This window comes from Mercenaria mercenaria, chromosome 7, assembly GCF_021730395.1.
Source record: "Mercenaria mercenaria strain notata chromosome 7, MADL_Memer_1, whole genome shotgun sequence".
NCBI lineage: Eukaryota > Metazoa > Mollusca > Bivalvia > Venerida > Veneridae > Mercenaria > Mercenaria mercenaria.
The window spans coordinates 11421849-11439263 of record NC_069367.1 but is presented as its reverse complement, the minus strand read 5'-3'; the positions used below and the strand labels follow the sequence as shown (position 1 = coordinate 11439263).

The 17415-nt window shown below is 33.8% G+C and overlaps 1 protein-coding gene across 1 annotated transcript in view; it reads left to right on the top strand.

Annotated features, from left to right (window-relative positions):
• LOC123554932 (uncharacterized) overlaps positions 1–16963 on the top strand; it is a 47108-nt gene extending 30145 nt beyond the window's left edge. Inside the window, exons 4-5 of the mRNA XM_053547037.1 lie at positions 11985–12148; positions 12829–16963. Coding sequence (XP_053403012.1) covers positions 11985–12148; positions 12829–16162 — 3498 coding nt within the window. The 3' untranslated portion in view covers positions 16163–16963. The remainder of the gene's footprint in view (positions 1–11984; positions 12149–12828) is intronic.
• The last annotated feature ends 452 nt before the right edge of the window (positions 16964–17415 follow it).

Sequence of the window (17415 nt, the reverse complement as noted above, 5' to 3'; positions counted from 1 at the left end):
GACAAATTTAAATCTCTCTGCTGGCACCAGGACGCTTCCATACATACATGCATTTAAAACATTAGCATGCATGTAAATAATATCAAACGGAAGTAAGCATATTGATATACAAGTACAAAGCATACGCTCTCATACAAACGGGAGCATATGATTTGATTGATTATGATTAATATCACCACATAAAGATATTATTTGAATACATACATTATGAAAAAAAAAAACAACCTATATTGTGAATTTACATTGACATAGTTTAGCGTTTATCTGGTGGATAAATGTATTCACTAATATAGTAAGTACAATGTTAAACAATATTGTCTCTCAATTATACTCTAATGAACCATCTTAATATCTACTTTCATTTTACAAATTGAGTTTTTATGCAGATGGGAATATTTAGCCGTTGATAATTGACTATCTGGCGTGATTACGTATTAATTGCTCGATGCTCCGTACTAGAAGGCTTGTGGGTTATTATTCACTTTTGGGGAGGGGAGGGGACGGAGAGCGATTATTCTGTAATCGCACAGGGCAATCAAGTAAAATAATATTTTAGAAATACATGTCACATTTAATGGGATAGGATCAGATACCACATACATTTGTATATATTTTGCCATTTAAATAGTTTCGTTATAAACCGCAAAACGTTACGTGCAAAGTCATTATATTTATCTGTGCGTTTATGATATAAATTAATAATTGCGCCGAAGTATGCAACTGTACACAATTGCTAACGTCTGCACTGGCCATATGTGTGGCAACACCATCGTTATTCAAATTGTCATTAAGTAAATTGTATTAAATTTCGTGAAATGCTAATAAATCTTATTCCCAAAAGTCAACTTTTCATAACTATTGAATGGAAACATACAATGGAAATCGGAAATATGCTGAAAATAACACACATGCTAATAGAAAAATAAACATCGAAAAAATAACATCAATTCAGTTTTTCTTTCGAAATACAGTCGAGACTGTTTTAAGAGACCTACTTTGGGAAGCAGCGAAAAAGGTCACATATGACAGGGAGTCTCTTAAAACAGTCTCACTTAACAGGATGACGCTGGTATCATATATTTTTCCAATTAAAGTACATGAATATCGGATACTTACATAGGTAGGAGTGGAAAATGATTAAATACTATTTCTTTAATTGCATATTGATAAAATATAAATTTTAAATAATTTGCATCATTCGTATGATGTTGATAAAACAAATTTAAGCTCATGATCTGGCAAGAAAATAAAGGAGAGCTGTAAAATATAAATGTTCCATTTGAACTATTTACACACTGAGGTTTATGATATTTATATTTTTGTGTTCTAATTGGTCATTGACATTTATTCGATTATTGACTGCATCTTTAATCTGTGTTTACTTCGTCGTTTCCTGTTAAATACCGCCATATTTTTGTTTCACCAGGAATAAAGTTAATTTATGCACCGACTCCGAATTCTTCAGCGACTTTTTACGCTGGTTTTCCCTAATCGAGCAGTTCAAGTGCCTTAACACGCTGTTCTAATGTCAAAACAGTTCTTTTTTATGTTTTTCATCAGCCATCTTTTGTAAACAAATTAGTTCTCGTCTCAAACAACTTCACGCGAGATAAAGAACGGTAACTCTATCGTGTAAAATCTTGCGAGGGAGCGTCTCAAAGTCGCTGAAAACGGTCTAAATATCGATTCGGGAGCCTGATTTCACAGTCGCTTGTCGCGTAAGGCAGGGGGTTGCTTAATTCAGACTCTTTTAATAGTAAATTGCGTCCGGAGCATAAAATAGGGTCGCATATGACAGGGAGTCGCTAAATTCAGGGGGTCGTTAAGGCAGTCTCGACTGTAATAGTGTGCTTTTGTAAAGTATTATTCTGACATTTTGCAAAATGTAATGTCTTAAGAAAACGGTTACGTATTTTAAATTTCATGAAATATTATTTTGTTGGATGAGGTATATGAGTTGAAAATTGAGATACGTAACAGATTTGTTCACTGTACCTAAGGGAATAACATAAACCATTCACCCATATACTACACCGGTTAAGATTTTGAAAAAAAGAACAAAACGAAAAAAAAAAAAAAAAAAAAAAAAAAAAAAAAAGCAATGATATAAAATGATGTAAAATTATTTATAAAATTCTTCTTATCAATATATAATATCCTACGCAAAGTGTACATGTAAACATCAGATCACACGTTAAGCGATGGCTAATTCAAGATGCTGTTTCATAAATGCAACGATAGTGTTCGTACATAATTGCATTTTAGAAAATTGTATAAGATACAGCATTACACCCTGTAGACTGTCACTGTTGCAGAGTTGCGTCAGTGATCTGTCTCTTTTAGTTAAGGTTGATTTATATGAAGTCTTTATCGATTTTCACTTCTGTACAGAAATATATTTCGCTATTAGCGTGATTAATTGTTGCGATTTTCGTCGGAAATTAAAAAATAGAATGTGTAGACTGTTGTCACAACGCCCAAGATGAAATAATATGCGGAACATGCCTTCAAAAGCTGAAAACTCGTTATATGACCAATAATCGTGCCGTTGCGGCGTTAACCACTTCCCCACCCACAGTAAAAAAAAAGAACGAAAAAAAAAAAAAACCAGGATGATTTTTAACAAATTACGTTATACATTTAATTGTGAATATAGCTCTAATAATGGATTAGTATTTATATTTATTCAAAAGAAATTTATTTGATGAAGATTTTTTTTTCACATTTGAAGTTACTACCTTAAATAAATGAATTTTATGAAAGATGCGCTTTGATAGTTTTATGGGTGTGTTCAAATTTGATACCATCATACCTGCAGTAGTTATTAATGATAACGCATCAAGCGACTTCCAAGTTATTCAATTATATGTTTGTTCTAAATTGATATTATTCGAAAAAAATATGTTTCTTTGATTGCCATGCCGGATAAATCAGTACTTGCAAATCGGATACAAAATAGGCCGTATCAAGTACAGCATGTAACAAATATTGAAAGGCAGTAAACAACGCGACCTTCAGTTAAGGTTCACAGTACCGTTGAGTCAATTTCAAATTTTGTGCACAGTTTTTTTTTGTGTTGAACACTTTTCTCATTCATTTCCTATGTCAGCTTACGTATTTTTAAAAGCTGTCTAGCGTTTCAATTTTCTGGTGGATTTAACTCAAGTCCCGGTTAGTTTCCAGAGACTGAAATAATGCTTCTAGACTATGTGGCAGGTTTTCTTTGAATTTTATAGATAAATGATAAAAACATAGCAGTCTGATTAAAGTCATCTTCTGTAAACGTTTCCTTTGTAAAATCTTGCTAGCTAGACGGGTGTACTCACTTCTAGTGTTAGTTAAAAAAAAACGTCGAAATATTTGTATTCGGGTTGGCAATATCCTTAAAGAGAAAAAAAGGATAAAACACAAAACACGCGTTAAAGTTATTAAACAAGCAGTATGCAAGGACTAGATAGAAAACGGTTTGAAACTGGAACATTTAAACGGTCTGAATAAGATTAGCGGACTAGGTCATACTGTCCTAAATCTTTACGAAACACTTAAATATGTTACAGAAAAAGATCATATATTATGTTTGTTTGTGTATGTTTGTCACGTCTTTGTTATAAATGCGTTCGTTTGTGTTGCTGTGTGCATGTGCTCAGTTACTATGTGCGTCTATACAGTTGCACCTACACATGTTTCCATGTGGTATGCTGTGTTGGTGCCTGCGTTCTTTGGATATGGTTGTTCCTGGTTGGATTTTTGTTCTTGTTTCTTGATATATCTCTGTTCCCATGTGGAATGCTGTGTTGGTGCCTGCGTTCTTTGGATATGGTTGTTCCTGTTGGAGTTTTGTCCTTGTTTCTTGATATATCTCTTACTTCCAGTAGAAAAATACTGTCCGAAATTTTAAGAGTATTGCAGATATTTAGGTTATAACATATATCAAACCAAACAAAAGTTAATCAACCACTAAGAAACGAACAGGTAAAAAGGTGATGGCTCAGTAAATATGACTAGTACAAACAAAGACATCCGAAACATCTATGGTTTATTTTCTCTAGTGCTATTTCTGAAGGTATTTCAGATTTTAACACATCTAAAGGAATAAGCTCCAAACATTCTCGAAAGTAATCAAACAAAGTTAGAAAGCATGACACACTTCATAATATAAGCAAAACTGGCAATATCTTCACAAAAAGAACTTCTTTCCTGGCCATAACACCCCATAGCCAAAGACAGATCGAATTAGCTGATTATAATTACATTGAATTTATTTGCATTGACAAGATCCAGCTTACGAAGGCAGTTAATCACTCTTTAACATCAGTTAATCAATATTTAACACAAAAATGCCTATTAGTGTAGATCAAAACGATATCAAGATGCTTAAGGATCAGTCTCACTCTATGATAAACGTTTAGATGCAACAAAAGCAAACAAAAGAGAAACTGAAGAAGTACGATACAGACAATTTCAGTATTAAAGCCCTAAGCAGTTTCCCATCATATTCTATTACAATAACAGAAATACTGGCTGATTTGATAAACTGAAAACTTTTTTTCAGGTAGCCTAATTCGAAAAAAAAAAAATGAGCCATGCCATAGGAAAACCAACATAGTGGGTATGCGACCAGCATGGATCCAGACCAGCCTGCGCATCCGCGCAGTCTGGTCAGGATCCATGCTGTTCGCTAACAGTTTCTCCAATTCCAATAGGCTTTAAAAGCGAACAGCATGGAGCCTGACCAGACTGCGCGGATGCGCAGGCTGGTCTGGATCCATGCTGGTCGCATACCCATTATGTTGGTTTTCTCATGGCACGGCTCAAATGCCTTCTATGATGGTCAGGAATTCAATTTAGTTAAACAGAATACACAAATTAATTGTAATAGTTAACAAAGACAATACGAGCCCTAGATGCTGACATACTTGTTTTTGATGATCAAATTACCTTGAAAATTGTATTTATTGTCATTTTATCATCAACATCAGCAAAATGTGCTTTGTGTAACCAAATAAAGAATGTAGTTGGTCGTTGCGCATCAGTGAGTGAAAACGTAAATTTTGTACGACACTGACGGCTTAAGGTGTTTAACGGTATACCATGTAATAAATAGGAATAAACCGGCATACAGTTACATAAAATGTAAAACGAATAATTGCTTTATCCCATACCATGTATCACATACGTTTAAAATATGACTTTGTTTTCAAGATATGTTATTTACGGAAATGGATATGATGATAAAAAGTTCATGTTGAACTTATAAGTGGTCACTTGAAACTAAACAAACAGAAATGGTCACTTAACACTAACAAACAGGAACAATTGACCCAATCATTAGGTTGTGCACGTAAACATATTGTTTGCAAATAAACATTTTGGTAAAAAGCATAAACAGATATTTTACATTAATTTTATCTAATTTGCTGTTTGTTTGGATACACGTATTCACTAAAGGTATGTAAAATCTTAATAAATATAGATTGATATTGTATCGCCAAATAAAACATGTAATGTTTAATCGTGATTTTAGTTGCAGTTTTATAATGCAAATGTAATAATAGGTCAGTTATTAGCTAATATAGCAAGTCAGAAATTGTAGTACAGTAGAACATTAATGTGTAGAAGAAAATGCACTATATTTTAATCATTAAATAATACAAATGCTCATCATTAAGATGCAGTTTCCTACAGTTTTCTGTACTAATTCCCGTTCGAAGTAGTTAACTTTTAGTGTTAAAATGCTAAAGATTATAGCAAATGTTTCAGATCGTCGATAGCATGTATATCGGTTGCATTACCCTTAAATTCAAAGCTTTAAAATAATAAAATTGGTAGCGAATTCGCGTCTGCATACTTAATCACATAATATAATACTTTGTACATGTAGGATAATGAATTTGCAAACTGTAATGGCAATTTAAATGACGTCACCAGTTAGTGATGACTCCCATTACTATCATATTTGTTTCAAATTACAAAATTTAATCAAACATGCTTGACATGGATGACCAATTTAAGTAAAGGTACACCTATCCAAAAGAAGTGTGCATTTAGTTTTCTGTTAATTTTTTCATCGTTATTTTCAGAACTTATAATGTTTGAACCTGAATTTAAGTCAGTTCGTAAAAAATTGGTGTGGCATTTAGATTGAGTTATACTGAGATGGTATGAAAAAATGAAACAAAACGTCGGGAATTTTTTGAAATATTTAAACTTAAAAGTGCACACTTTCTTTTGGAACTGAGTATATACAAACTTGTAGTCATTTTCTGAAAAATTTTAGTCATTTGTCTCTGTAACTTATATAAGATTTAATTATTGGTATGCGAAACGGCTGTGATTTTCGTCAACGTCGTTTACGTCGAACAAGAATTACGTGTGTTACTAAGCTGGAAAAGTTGTCGGACTTCCGGCACAACACATGGCTCTTTAAGGGAACAATCCAAGTAGGATTAAACACATTCCGTTGGTTCTTGATGTGTGCTTTTTCCGGCCGCAGGCCGGTATAAATTTCATCTTTATTTCCTGTTTATATCTGGGGTGAAAGTCATTTAACAGCTGATTAAAACTGTACATTTTGTTTGGTGGATGAAAACATCCACAGGTTTCCGAATGGAATAGATAATATTTTCGTAAGGGGTATGTAGGTGCTCTGAGCTGTATTGTTGGACAGAATAATCCGTTGCAATGCTTCTGTGGAAATTGCTTGTAAAACGTCATAAACCTGAATCGCCTGCGGCAGAGTTCGACTCTGCCGTTTTGCCTCCCCCTTTTTCGGTCCCTCCTTTTTAGTGTTATTTTTTGTCGTAGATTCCTAGATTATGATTGATATAATTTTGATGTAAAATATGTGTTCTGTAAAATATGTTCTACATAAAAACATGACAATTTTACTTTAAAAACTACATTTTGTTTTGCTTTATATATACCCGATCGTATGTAAACGTGCAGAGTGCATGCACGTTTCGTAGCTTAAAGTGTGCATTGACCAATGTTTCTTAAAGATATTTCTTGTTTGTCAATTAATCCACTTTGTCCTAACTGTATTCATATTGACAAGGACAATGGCTTGCTTCAAGCAAGATTTCGAGAGAACGGCAGTGTTCTACGACGGGCGAGCTGGTCCACACTCCAAACCCTTCTGACGACTTAGGGTTTTGTGATGCTTTAATAGGAAACAATGAAAATTACTTGGCAAAGACTATCCATTACCTTAGAGGACAGCCAATATGAATGATCATAGTTTAATTTTGACAACTGTTCCGAAATCGAAAACATTTGCCATGTCAAAAGATAAAGCAATATAGGGAAGGGGCACCACATTACAACTGTTTTGTATAATTCAATGTGCTAAAATAATTTACCCTTTTCTAACTCAGTTTATTGCATAGATAGATTTGCATATTCATTATATATCGACTAGCTACAAACCATTGAACAGTGCATTTCTAAAGTAAAATGTCTGGTGAGAGAAATGCACACGTCGTCTTTCAAGACTTTCTAGCTAGCTACTAGCTCCATCGTTAGAGTCTCGTTCAAGGCCATGCTTCAAAATAATTCCTGCGACCGAAAATCAGACAAGAGCATATCAGTAAGCAGTTGCAATAGTAATTTGTGATTATATACCGGGTATTGTTTTCCAAATATGAAACGTTAAAGCTCCTCCGATTTAAACTTAAGTTGTGATGAATTTGAAACAAATGTAAAGGCTTAAACATTGCAAAATTTTATGTATTTTAAGGGTGTGTTCAAGCTTTTTTCAATCATATCTGGCGCAGTTATTCATGATAATGCATCTAGCGTCTGACCTGCGCTATAAATAATGTTGTTTACTTTAAATTCGTTCTGGTATATTTCACTTTGATTGAGATGCCGATAAATCAAAAATACAATTGCAGTTCTTATCAGTCCTGGGTACGAAAAATGAGGTGTCAGGTACAAAAAGCATCAAGTATTTGAAAATGGTAAACAACACGACCTTCAGTTAAGGAAACGCGATACCTTTGAATCAAATAGAAGTTTATATTTTGTGTACATTTATTATTGTTTCATTCCATTCCTGGGTCAAATTACGCTTTGGAAGCTGTTTTGTGATTTAATGTTCTAGTGCCTTAAACACAATACTTGTTTTTGCCGCGGCTGAAACAAAAACAATCGTGGTTCAAATACTGTTGAAACTCGCTTATTTCGAAATTCTACGTATCTTGAGGAATTGGTCTTTGTCGAAGTGTATTCGTAGTCCTTCCAATTACATTCCTTCGTGCTTGTGTCTCAGCGTGGCGAAGGATTATAAAATTGCTTACATGAAGGCATAAAATTGTTGCAGATATAGAATAAGTAAAAGCTGTGAACAGAAGCATTTTCAATTGCTTCGTACTCCCAAACTGTATATTTAATGTAAGGTTCTTGTGGGTTCTTATATAATATAATCTTATATAATAGTCATTGGACTAGAAAGACAGATGTCACCTTTATAGTTACTAAATCTATTGTAATTCTAAAATTCAACAACGTACAGTTATACTGGTATCAGAGAGGCAGTTACTGTAGGCGGGGCTTATCATGACAGTGGGCAGCTTGCTGACCAATAGTTTCAATACATTACAGCATGTTTACATGTAAATGTATATGAGAGGTTGTTGCAACACATTTAGCGCAGTTATCATAATTAGGTCAAATTCAGCTTAACAATATGTAGAAAAAATGATTCCAGCTGTATGTAGCTTTTCATTGAATGATGAAGTAGATCATTCCATGCTTTGCCATTAAGCTTGTAAAAGTAAATGCTTGCTACCTCGTAGGGACTGTGTCGTTAGTCAAATCATATCAAGTAATTCTTATTACTCCATATGTGCATTAAGATTGCATTGAGGTTTTCAATATCCTTAAGAGAAAATATACAAACACTGTGAACTTATTATTCGGTATTCAAGGTAATTATAAAGGCGTTGAACGAGATAAATAATAAGTGGAAAAGGACATACTTGTTTAAAAAATCTTCTTTTAAGACACGGTATCTGTACGTAGTAATAAATAGCTGTTCTTGTCATTTTCAAGGGGTGTTTAATATTGGGTGTAAGGCGTGTGAACAAGGAGAACATGTGCTAGCGACAAACTTATATAGTATAAAGATATATATGCACATTCCATGACAAAGGGCACGCGTATTTCGGCCATATAACGCAAAATTAAGTTCGAGCTCATCGAAAAATATTCATTTAATTTAGCTTTTTGCACGTTTTGTTTTTGGTAGAATAGCATCACTACATGTTTCTTTCTCGTTATTACATCTGTAGAGTCCCTCGGGATTTTGCAGATGTGATCTCCCTCTCTCTCTCTCTCTCTCTCACACACACACACACGCACGAAAAAATGCGTTATCCCCCCCCCCCCCCGAAAAAGGAACATATCACATCGTACATTATACTTTTAAGCGTCTTTAGGAAAAAAAGAAAAAAATTATGGCTGTCATGCTAATAATGGCATGAAGAACGTTGTCTACATACTTGATCAGGTTCGTTGTAAGCGTTTGTTTACTGTAGGAAAAATGTTGCATTGGATTTGAGTCATAAAACAATATCAATTTATAACTACAGTTTAATGATTTAAAAGCGACTTTTCAGTTATGTAGAAGTGTACATACAATCTTAAGAAATATATAAAAACATTTGAAAATTTTATGGAATAAGTTTTTATTGAAAATATTTCATTACCTTTATGTATGTTTGTATACAAAAGCACTCCTAGAATTGTTTATTGCTTAATACGCAAATTCGTTCGTGCTTTTTTTTTACATCGATATACTGTAAAAGAACATATTTTCGCTGGGTTAAAATTTAGCGAATTTTAAATTTTGAGTATGTTCACGAGGTTTAGTATTCGCGAAATTGTAAAAATAACATCAAACTTGAATTTGAATTATACTAATGGTGAATATTTACGCCATGATTAATTTTCGCGAGATGTAGGGCCTCACGAATATAGCGAAATTAAACCCTCGCGAAAATGTCATCTTTTACAGTATTTGTATATAATGTATGCGTATTGTTGTCAGTATTGTAGCATGGTTTTCTCTCTAATGTTTGAAAGCAGTAATAATATTTGCCATAGTACTTTACCCACTGTTCTTGTTATTGCTGGTAATTTTGTGCTTACTTTTCCATAAATTGTCTTTCCAATTGTTCATGCCTTGCGATAATACGCAATGATTTCATCAGTCTCATTCATTCATCTTGAAGAAAAAGCCTTTCTCACTGAACTGATTTAAATAACCGATCAAACATAGGTTTTTGCGTAACTTGCTTAAGATCGTACATAGACTTTTGCTTCAGATGGTGTATAGATTTTTGCATCAAATCGTATATAGAGTTTTGCTTCAGATCGTGTATAGATTTTTGCTTCACATCGTGTATAGATTTTTGCTTCAGGTCGTATATAGATTTTTGCTTCAGATCGTGTATAGATTTTTGCTTTAGATCGTGTATAGATTTTTGCTTTAGATCGTATATTGATTTTTGCTAAAGGTCGTATATAGATTTTTTTCTTCAGATCATTTATAGATTTTTGCTTCAGATCGTGTATAGATTTTTACTTTAGATGTTGTATAGATTTTTGCCTCAGATCGTGTATAGATTTTTGCTTCAGATCGTGTATAGATTTTTACTTTAGATCGTATATAGATTTTTGCCTCAGATCGTGTATAGATTTTTACTTGAGATCGTGTATAGATTTTTGCTTCAGATCGTTTATAGATTTTTGCTTCAGATCGTGTATAGATTTTTGCTTCAGATCGTTTATAGATTTTCGCTTCAGATCGTGTATAGATTTTTGCTTCAGATCGTGTATAGATTTTTGCTTCAGATCGTGTATAGAGTTTTGCTTCAGATCGTGTATAGAATGTTGCTTCAGGTTGTGTATAGAGTTTTGCTTCAGATCGTGTATAGAATGTTGCTTCAGATCGTGTATAGAGCTTTGCTTCAGATCGTGTTTAGATTTTTTACTTCAGATTGTGTAAAGATTTTCGCTTCAGATAGTGTATAGAGTTTAACTTCAGATCGTGTATAGATTTTTGCTTCAGATCGTGTATAAATTTTTGCTTCAGATCGTATATAGATTGTTCATGATTTGCTCGTATCAGTTGAGTTTTGTTCACTGGAACGATTAATTTTAGCGAAATATCAACTTAAGAACTTCAATATTTTCTCAAGTACATTACTTTTAAGCTTAAATGTAAAGATCAATACTTTGCGAAGACGAAAGGGAAAAAAAAATCTGCAGACTTGTAGTTTAGGTCTAGTACGGCTAAATCAGTTATTGAAAAGGTTTAAACAAGTATCATTGTCGTAAGTTGTCAAACTGAAGTGGTTTTTAAATACGATAATTTTAAGCACTTGTTTATTACTTTTTTCGAGTGTTTTGTTACATTCAATATTTACTAATAAAGGTTAAAGAGAGATAACGGTGTACTATTTTGTTAATCTCCAGCGCAGTGGTGGCATCTCCATACAGTATCACAAACATTTTGTCAGGATTCTGATAAATCGTTTTTTTATCATTAGTTATTAGATTTTGGTTATTGAAATTGTTTTAAACTAGAGTTTATCTGAGAGATAGAGGTTTTTTGGAATGAATCGTGTTATTGGTTTGTACATTTTTATTAAGAATTCTGTTAGTTTTACTGTCAAGACAGAATCGTGTTATTGTCAAATCCGTTGCGGATTTATTAGTTTAAAGATTGTTACACATAACATTTAATAGAGATGTGGTAAGTTTATATATTTAGCCAAGTTAAATTCAATTGATGAGGATTTTGTTTAGAATCTAAAAAAAAAAAAACTATTTTAGTGAAAGATGCGCATTTGATATATGTTATACTTATATTGCAAATAGCACATATATCAGTAAATTTACATGATACATTACAATAGCTCTAGAAAAAGCATTGCATGACTTTCGTTTACATAATGTTTTATAAATTTTGCTTTTTGTAGATGATGTCATTGACTAATCCGTTCACGATATTGTATTGGCTGGTGATTGTTTATCCCGTTGCTATGGAAAGGGATATTCCTCCGCCATGTGTTACAATGGCTCAAAATCAGGATTTGTTCAGCTATTTTCATATGGATGGCAAGCCATTAAAATCCGTGGGATAGTATGTACTTCTAAAATAACTTCTTTTAATTTAATTTAGAATAAATTCAGTTTTTTATTTGATACAAACTGTAAAATAAAAATGTTTATGTTACAAAGGTTCCATGGATACCTTCTGTTTGAGCTTCACGCATTTTTCGGTAGATAGATAGCAGTGATTAGTGTACAAGGCAATTGGTCCTCAGTCAAAGAACTGTAAATAGATACTGTACTGTAAATGTAACAGTTTACTAACAAAATTGGTGCCCTGTATATCAATTAATATTTTTAAACTGAATATTAGATTTTTAATCTGAATATAAGAGTAAGAGTTGGTATCTAGATTTGAACAAGCTAACCTGACGGTAGGTATATCGCATGGCTTCCGCCCAGTGGCAAAAAGCTGCAGTTTACGATTTATAATCATCTCATTTTATAAGATGATTTTTTATCGTACTTCATAAGACGGTATCTGATTGTACTTTGTACAAAAATTTCTGAGCGTACTTTACAAGATGATTTCTGATAGTACTTTATAATTTCTCATCATTCTTTATACGATGAATTCAGATCGTATTTCACAAGATAATTTCTGATCGTACTTCATAAGATGATTTCTGATCGAAAGTAAAGGTTTATTGACAGGCTACTGAGTGGGAATATGCCTTTCGAAAATTGCTCACGTTTATTTTCACTTTTCAGCATAGTCAAAGTTCTCAGTGAAAGCGAAGATTTTTGTTCGTTAAACACAACAAAAATGGTTGAAGAGATGTCTCTGCCTTCATATCCGAGAGAAAACGCAATAGCTATTGCTTGTAAACAGCAGAAGGGCATCCACCTTACAAACTATGTTGGTGATCCACAGAAGCACATTATTGCCCATGTAGAAATTGTAAATTGCACAATTGACATGACAAACATTAATCGTCTGCTAAATGTGGCAGACACAAAGGTGCTCGTCATTATGTCAAAGATAAACAAAACCACCGTAACAAATGACAACAACAGTACTGATGGCTTGCAAAATGTTGTTTCTTTTGTCTTGGAACATATTTACAAAGAAGTGCAACATTTGTCGAATATATTTGATATTAACAAAGCATATCCACATCTTGCAGAAATTTCTTTGAAAAACATATCACTTGAAAAACTACCAACAAACATCAGTGAAATATTTCCAAATTTGCAAAGTTTAGAGCTGCCAGAAAACAAGCTGATATTGCCGCCAGCACAATTCCCATGGATTGATACCACAGTTAGACTTCCTAGAAATATTTCTCGTAGTCCATTCATGCAAAGTCACTACAGCACATCAGACTTTATTGATATTCCCGACAATATATTTCGACGCTATTTCACCCTCGATGATAATAGAATCGAAGATCTGAATAACTTCTCATTTCATGGATTAATGCATAAAATAAGTCTTAAACGAAATGGTTTAAAAACGCTTGGAAGCAAGACATTCAGAAATGTTACCGGGCTCCAAAACCTCGATCTCAGTGAAAACGATTTAAGACTATTGCCAGAAGGAGTATTCAGTGGATTAGTGTCTTTAAAATTCCTAGATATTAGCAGTAATCATTTACAAAACTTGACGACTGGATTATTTCACGATCTTTTCTCTTTAAAGATCCTAAGCCTAGCAAATAACTCTATTTCGTCTCTTCCAACGGGATTATTTACAAACCTTCACAAACTAGAAGTACTTCGCCTAGACCATAATGATTTGGTTGATGTAAACCAAAATGCCTTCCCACTGGAATCGATAAATCTAAAGAAATTGTATTTCCATTTTAATCCGCTTCGAACTCTTCCCGAGTTTCCGTTCTGGATACGTAGCCTCAATCTCGCAGATTTCCATGCAACCGACATTACCTTTCACAATTTCACTATGTTTCTAGAAGAGATTGATGCCTTGAAAGTCTACCATAGTGTTGTTAATTCGGCTAGCAGTTCCGATATCAAGGACCTTCTTGAAAGGGCAGAAGTATTAAAGAAAATTGATGTTTCTAATTCTAACATTAGCAGTCTGCAGTTGGAGGAAACTTTACCAAAAGAACTGGAGAAGCTTCTGCTAGTACTTCTGCTTCATTTCGAATTTGATCTTAGAAATAATCCGATACATTGTGATTGCAACATAAATAGTCTCTCAAAGTTCATAGATACGAATGTATTAAATGGAACTATTCCCGAAGATGAATACTTCTTCAGGGACTGGGTATGTCATGCGCCAACAGAACTAGCCGGAAGGAAAATGCTGAAAGTTGAACATAAAGACACCTATTGCACGGTGAATGTGTCTAGTTGTCCACTGGAATGTGCTTGTTATGAAAGAGCCACAGTAAATCGTATTATAGTTGACTGTAGAAACAAGACGTTGTTTCATATACACACCGAACTACCAGAAGGTGTACTAGAACTATGGTATCGTGAAAATAATATAACGGAGATAAAGAGTGTAACAAATCCTGAAAGAATATATATGTTAGATGTCAGTTTCAATAACATTATTCATATCGATGCCAACGTTTTCACTGGTATGGATAAGCTGAAAGAATTGCGTTTACAGGCAAATGCCTTGGCGTACTTACCAAATGACCTAACACAGCTGAATTTATCCAGTGTGTCGATTTGGCCAAATCCATTTACATGCGACTGCAAGACGTTATGGATGAAAACCTGGTTGGAGAGTTATAGAAAAATAATCAACGAGTCTTACAAAGTTGCATGTAAAATTGAAAACGGAGATGGAATGCGTTTTACGGAAGTTCCTGATGATAAATTTATTTGTCACGAAACGCCTAATTTTGATGAAATTCGTTACGTTGTAGTACCATCTATTGTTTGTTCGACGGTAGTTGTACTTGCATTAATTTTTGCTCTACTCTTCTACACATATAGACTTGAATGCAAAGTGTTGCTATTCGTATACTTTGGTGTTCATCCATTCGACAAAGACTCGGCCAAAATGAACGAAACCATTGACTGCGTTGTTGTTCATTCAGGTGTTGAGACGGACTGGGTCATGGAAAAAATCGTGTCGTTACTAGAAAACGAAAACTACCATTTTGTTGTTTGTGATATGGCAAGAGACTTTGTAATTGGTTATTCTTTTCAGGAAAACCTTACACGAACTGTCAGACATAGTAAGAGGATGATATTCTGTTTATCGCATGACTGGCCCAAATCATCCGAAAAATTAGGCATAGCCTGGCGAATTGCCCAAGAAAAAATCAAGGAAACAAAATCCCATTATGGCATAATTGTTTCACATGAAATGAAAGTAAATGATATTAATGACAAAGAGTTGAAACGGTTCGTTAAAAGAGGAAGGTTTGTTGATTCAAAGGACCGGCTGTTCAGAGACAAAATTGTTTATTATATGCCCGAGTCAGCTGAACCGCACAACGACAAAGCTCAGCTCGTTCACTTTAGAAAGAAAAGCGAATACATTTCAAGGTGTTTCATAAACAGTTATTGTGAAGACATGGCAAAAGATCAGGAATCTGAATCAAACCCAGAGACTGATCTTAAAGAGAACACTAACGTTTTTATTTCCTATCATGACAATGACTTCCACTATGTTTTGAAAGAGTTACTGCCACTTTTTGAAGAGAAAGGATTCAGCTATTGTATTGCAGATAGAGATTTCGTACCAGGAGCATCAATAGAAGAGAATATTCTGAATGCCATTAATCGTAGCCACAGAACTTTATTTATACTATCCCCATCCCACGTGGAGGACGAATGGTCATTGTTTGCCTTTAGAACTGCTTATGAAAAATCATTAAGGGAAAAATCCAATCACTTACTAGTATTGGTTAAAGAAGAAGTAGAAAATAAGAACCTTGATGAAGAAATAAGTCATTACTTAAAGAATTACATTTGCTTAAATATCAATGACAAATGGTTTGAAAAGAAACTGTTTAATGGACTGCCATTGTTAAAAAACAAAGAGGATCTGCACACTTCTCCGCTATTCATAAGGAAAGAAAGTCTTTCAGAGGAGGAAATTAAAGTCGACTTTCTGTAGTTAGAGGATGAAATAAATCGCGACTTTCTTTAGTCAAACGTGCAAACTGAAGTAGACATTTTGTAGATAAAGGTGGAAATAAAAATCGACTTTCTTTATTTACAGAAGAAAATGAAAGGCGGATTTCTGTAGCTAAAGGAGAAAATTCAAGTCTTCTTCTCTTTTTTTTTATTAAAGTCGACGTTTGATAGTTAGAGGAGGAAATCAAATCGATTTCAGTGGTGTAAGGAGAAAATAAATGTCGTTTTTCAAAGGGAAAATTGGACCTGACTTTCTGTAGTTAAAATAAAAACTCGCAGTCGGTTTTGTATTGTTAGACTTGGAAATTATTGTCGGCTTTGAGTAGACACAAGATGATATCACATTAGGTTTGCTGTTGTTAGATGATGGAGAAAATCACAGATGGCTTGTTGTAATGAGAGCATGAAGCAAATAAAACTCGGTTTTCTGTTGTTGGAGCGAGGAAAAAGTCACGATTGGCTTGCTGCAGTTAGAGCGATGCGGAAATCACAGTTGTCTTATTGGTGAAAATACAGTCAGATTGCCTTAGTTTGATCCAGGAGGAAATCCCAGTATAAATACTACTTTGGCAGCTTTATATTGTCTCTAGATTTTTCAGTTGAACTATTAGAACCACAGATTTAGATATATGTTAATGTTGGAAATATAGAGTACATAAATTTCTAAATACATGCAATACATTGTATATTATAATGTGTGTCTAATACTCATCATATTGCTCCAATTCTGTATTACAGAATGAGAAGTAAGCCGAAATAAATATATGTACCTTTTGATAAATTATGTACAGATTTTTGATATACATAACTACCGTGTTTTTCAATATAGGTTGTTTACCTGTCCGTACTAGCATCGGTTTATTATTAAATCTGTATCTATATAGTGACTGACAGTACATTTAAGATCTAATTGTTTGATATGAAATGATACGTTGAAATGTATTAAAACTAGTTAATTCATGTAAAGACGGACAGGTAGCCTATGCTCGAAGATTATCTACATATCATAACATTTATTACATTCTTTACATACATCAGAGGTGAAGAACGAATGACATCAGGCGTATTAATTTATGCAAAATAGTTACGGGAGGTAGTGCCTCGCTCTTGAATTAAACTGACGACCAGTTGAGCTGCGGTCATATGCTCTGCCTACTTAGATTAAAAATCTGTCATATTGTTTCCATTGTAAGTTTTCAGCCGGCACTGAAGGAAACAGCTGACTTTGGCGTA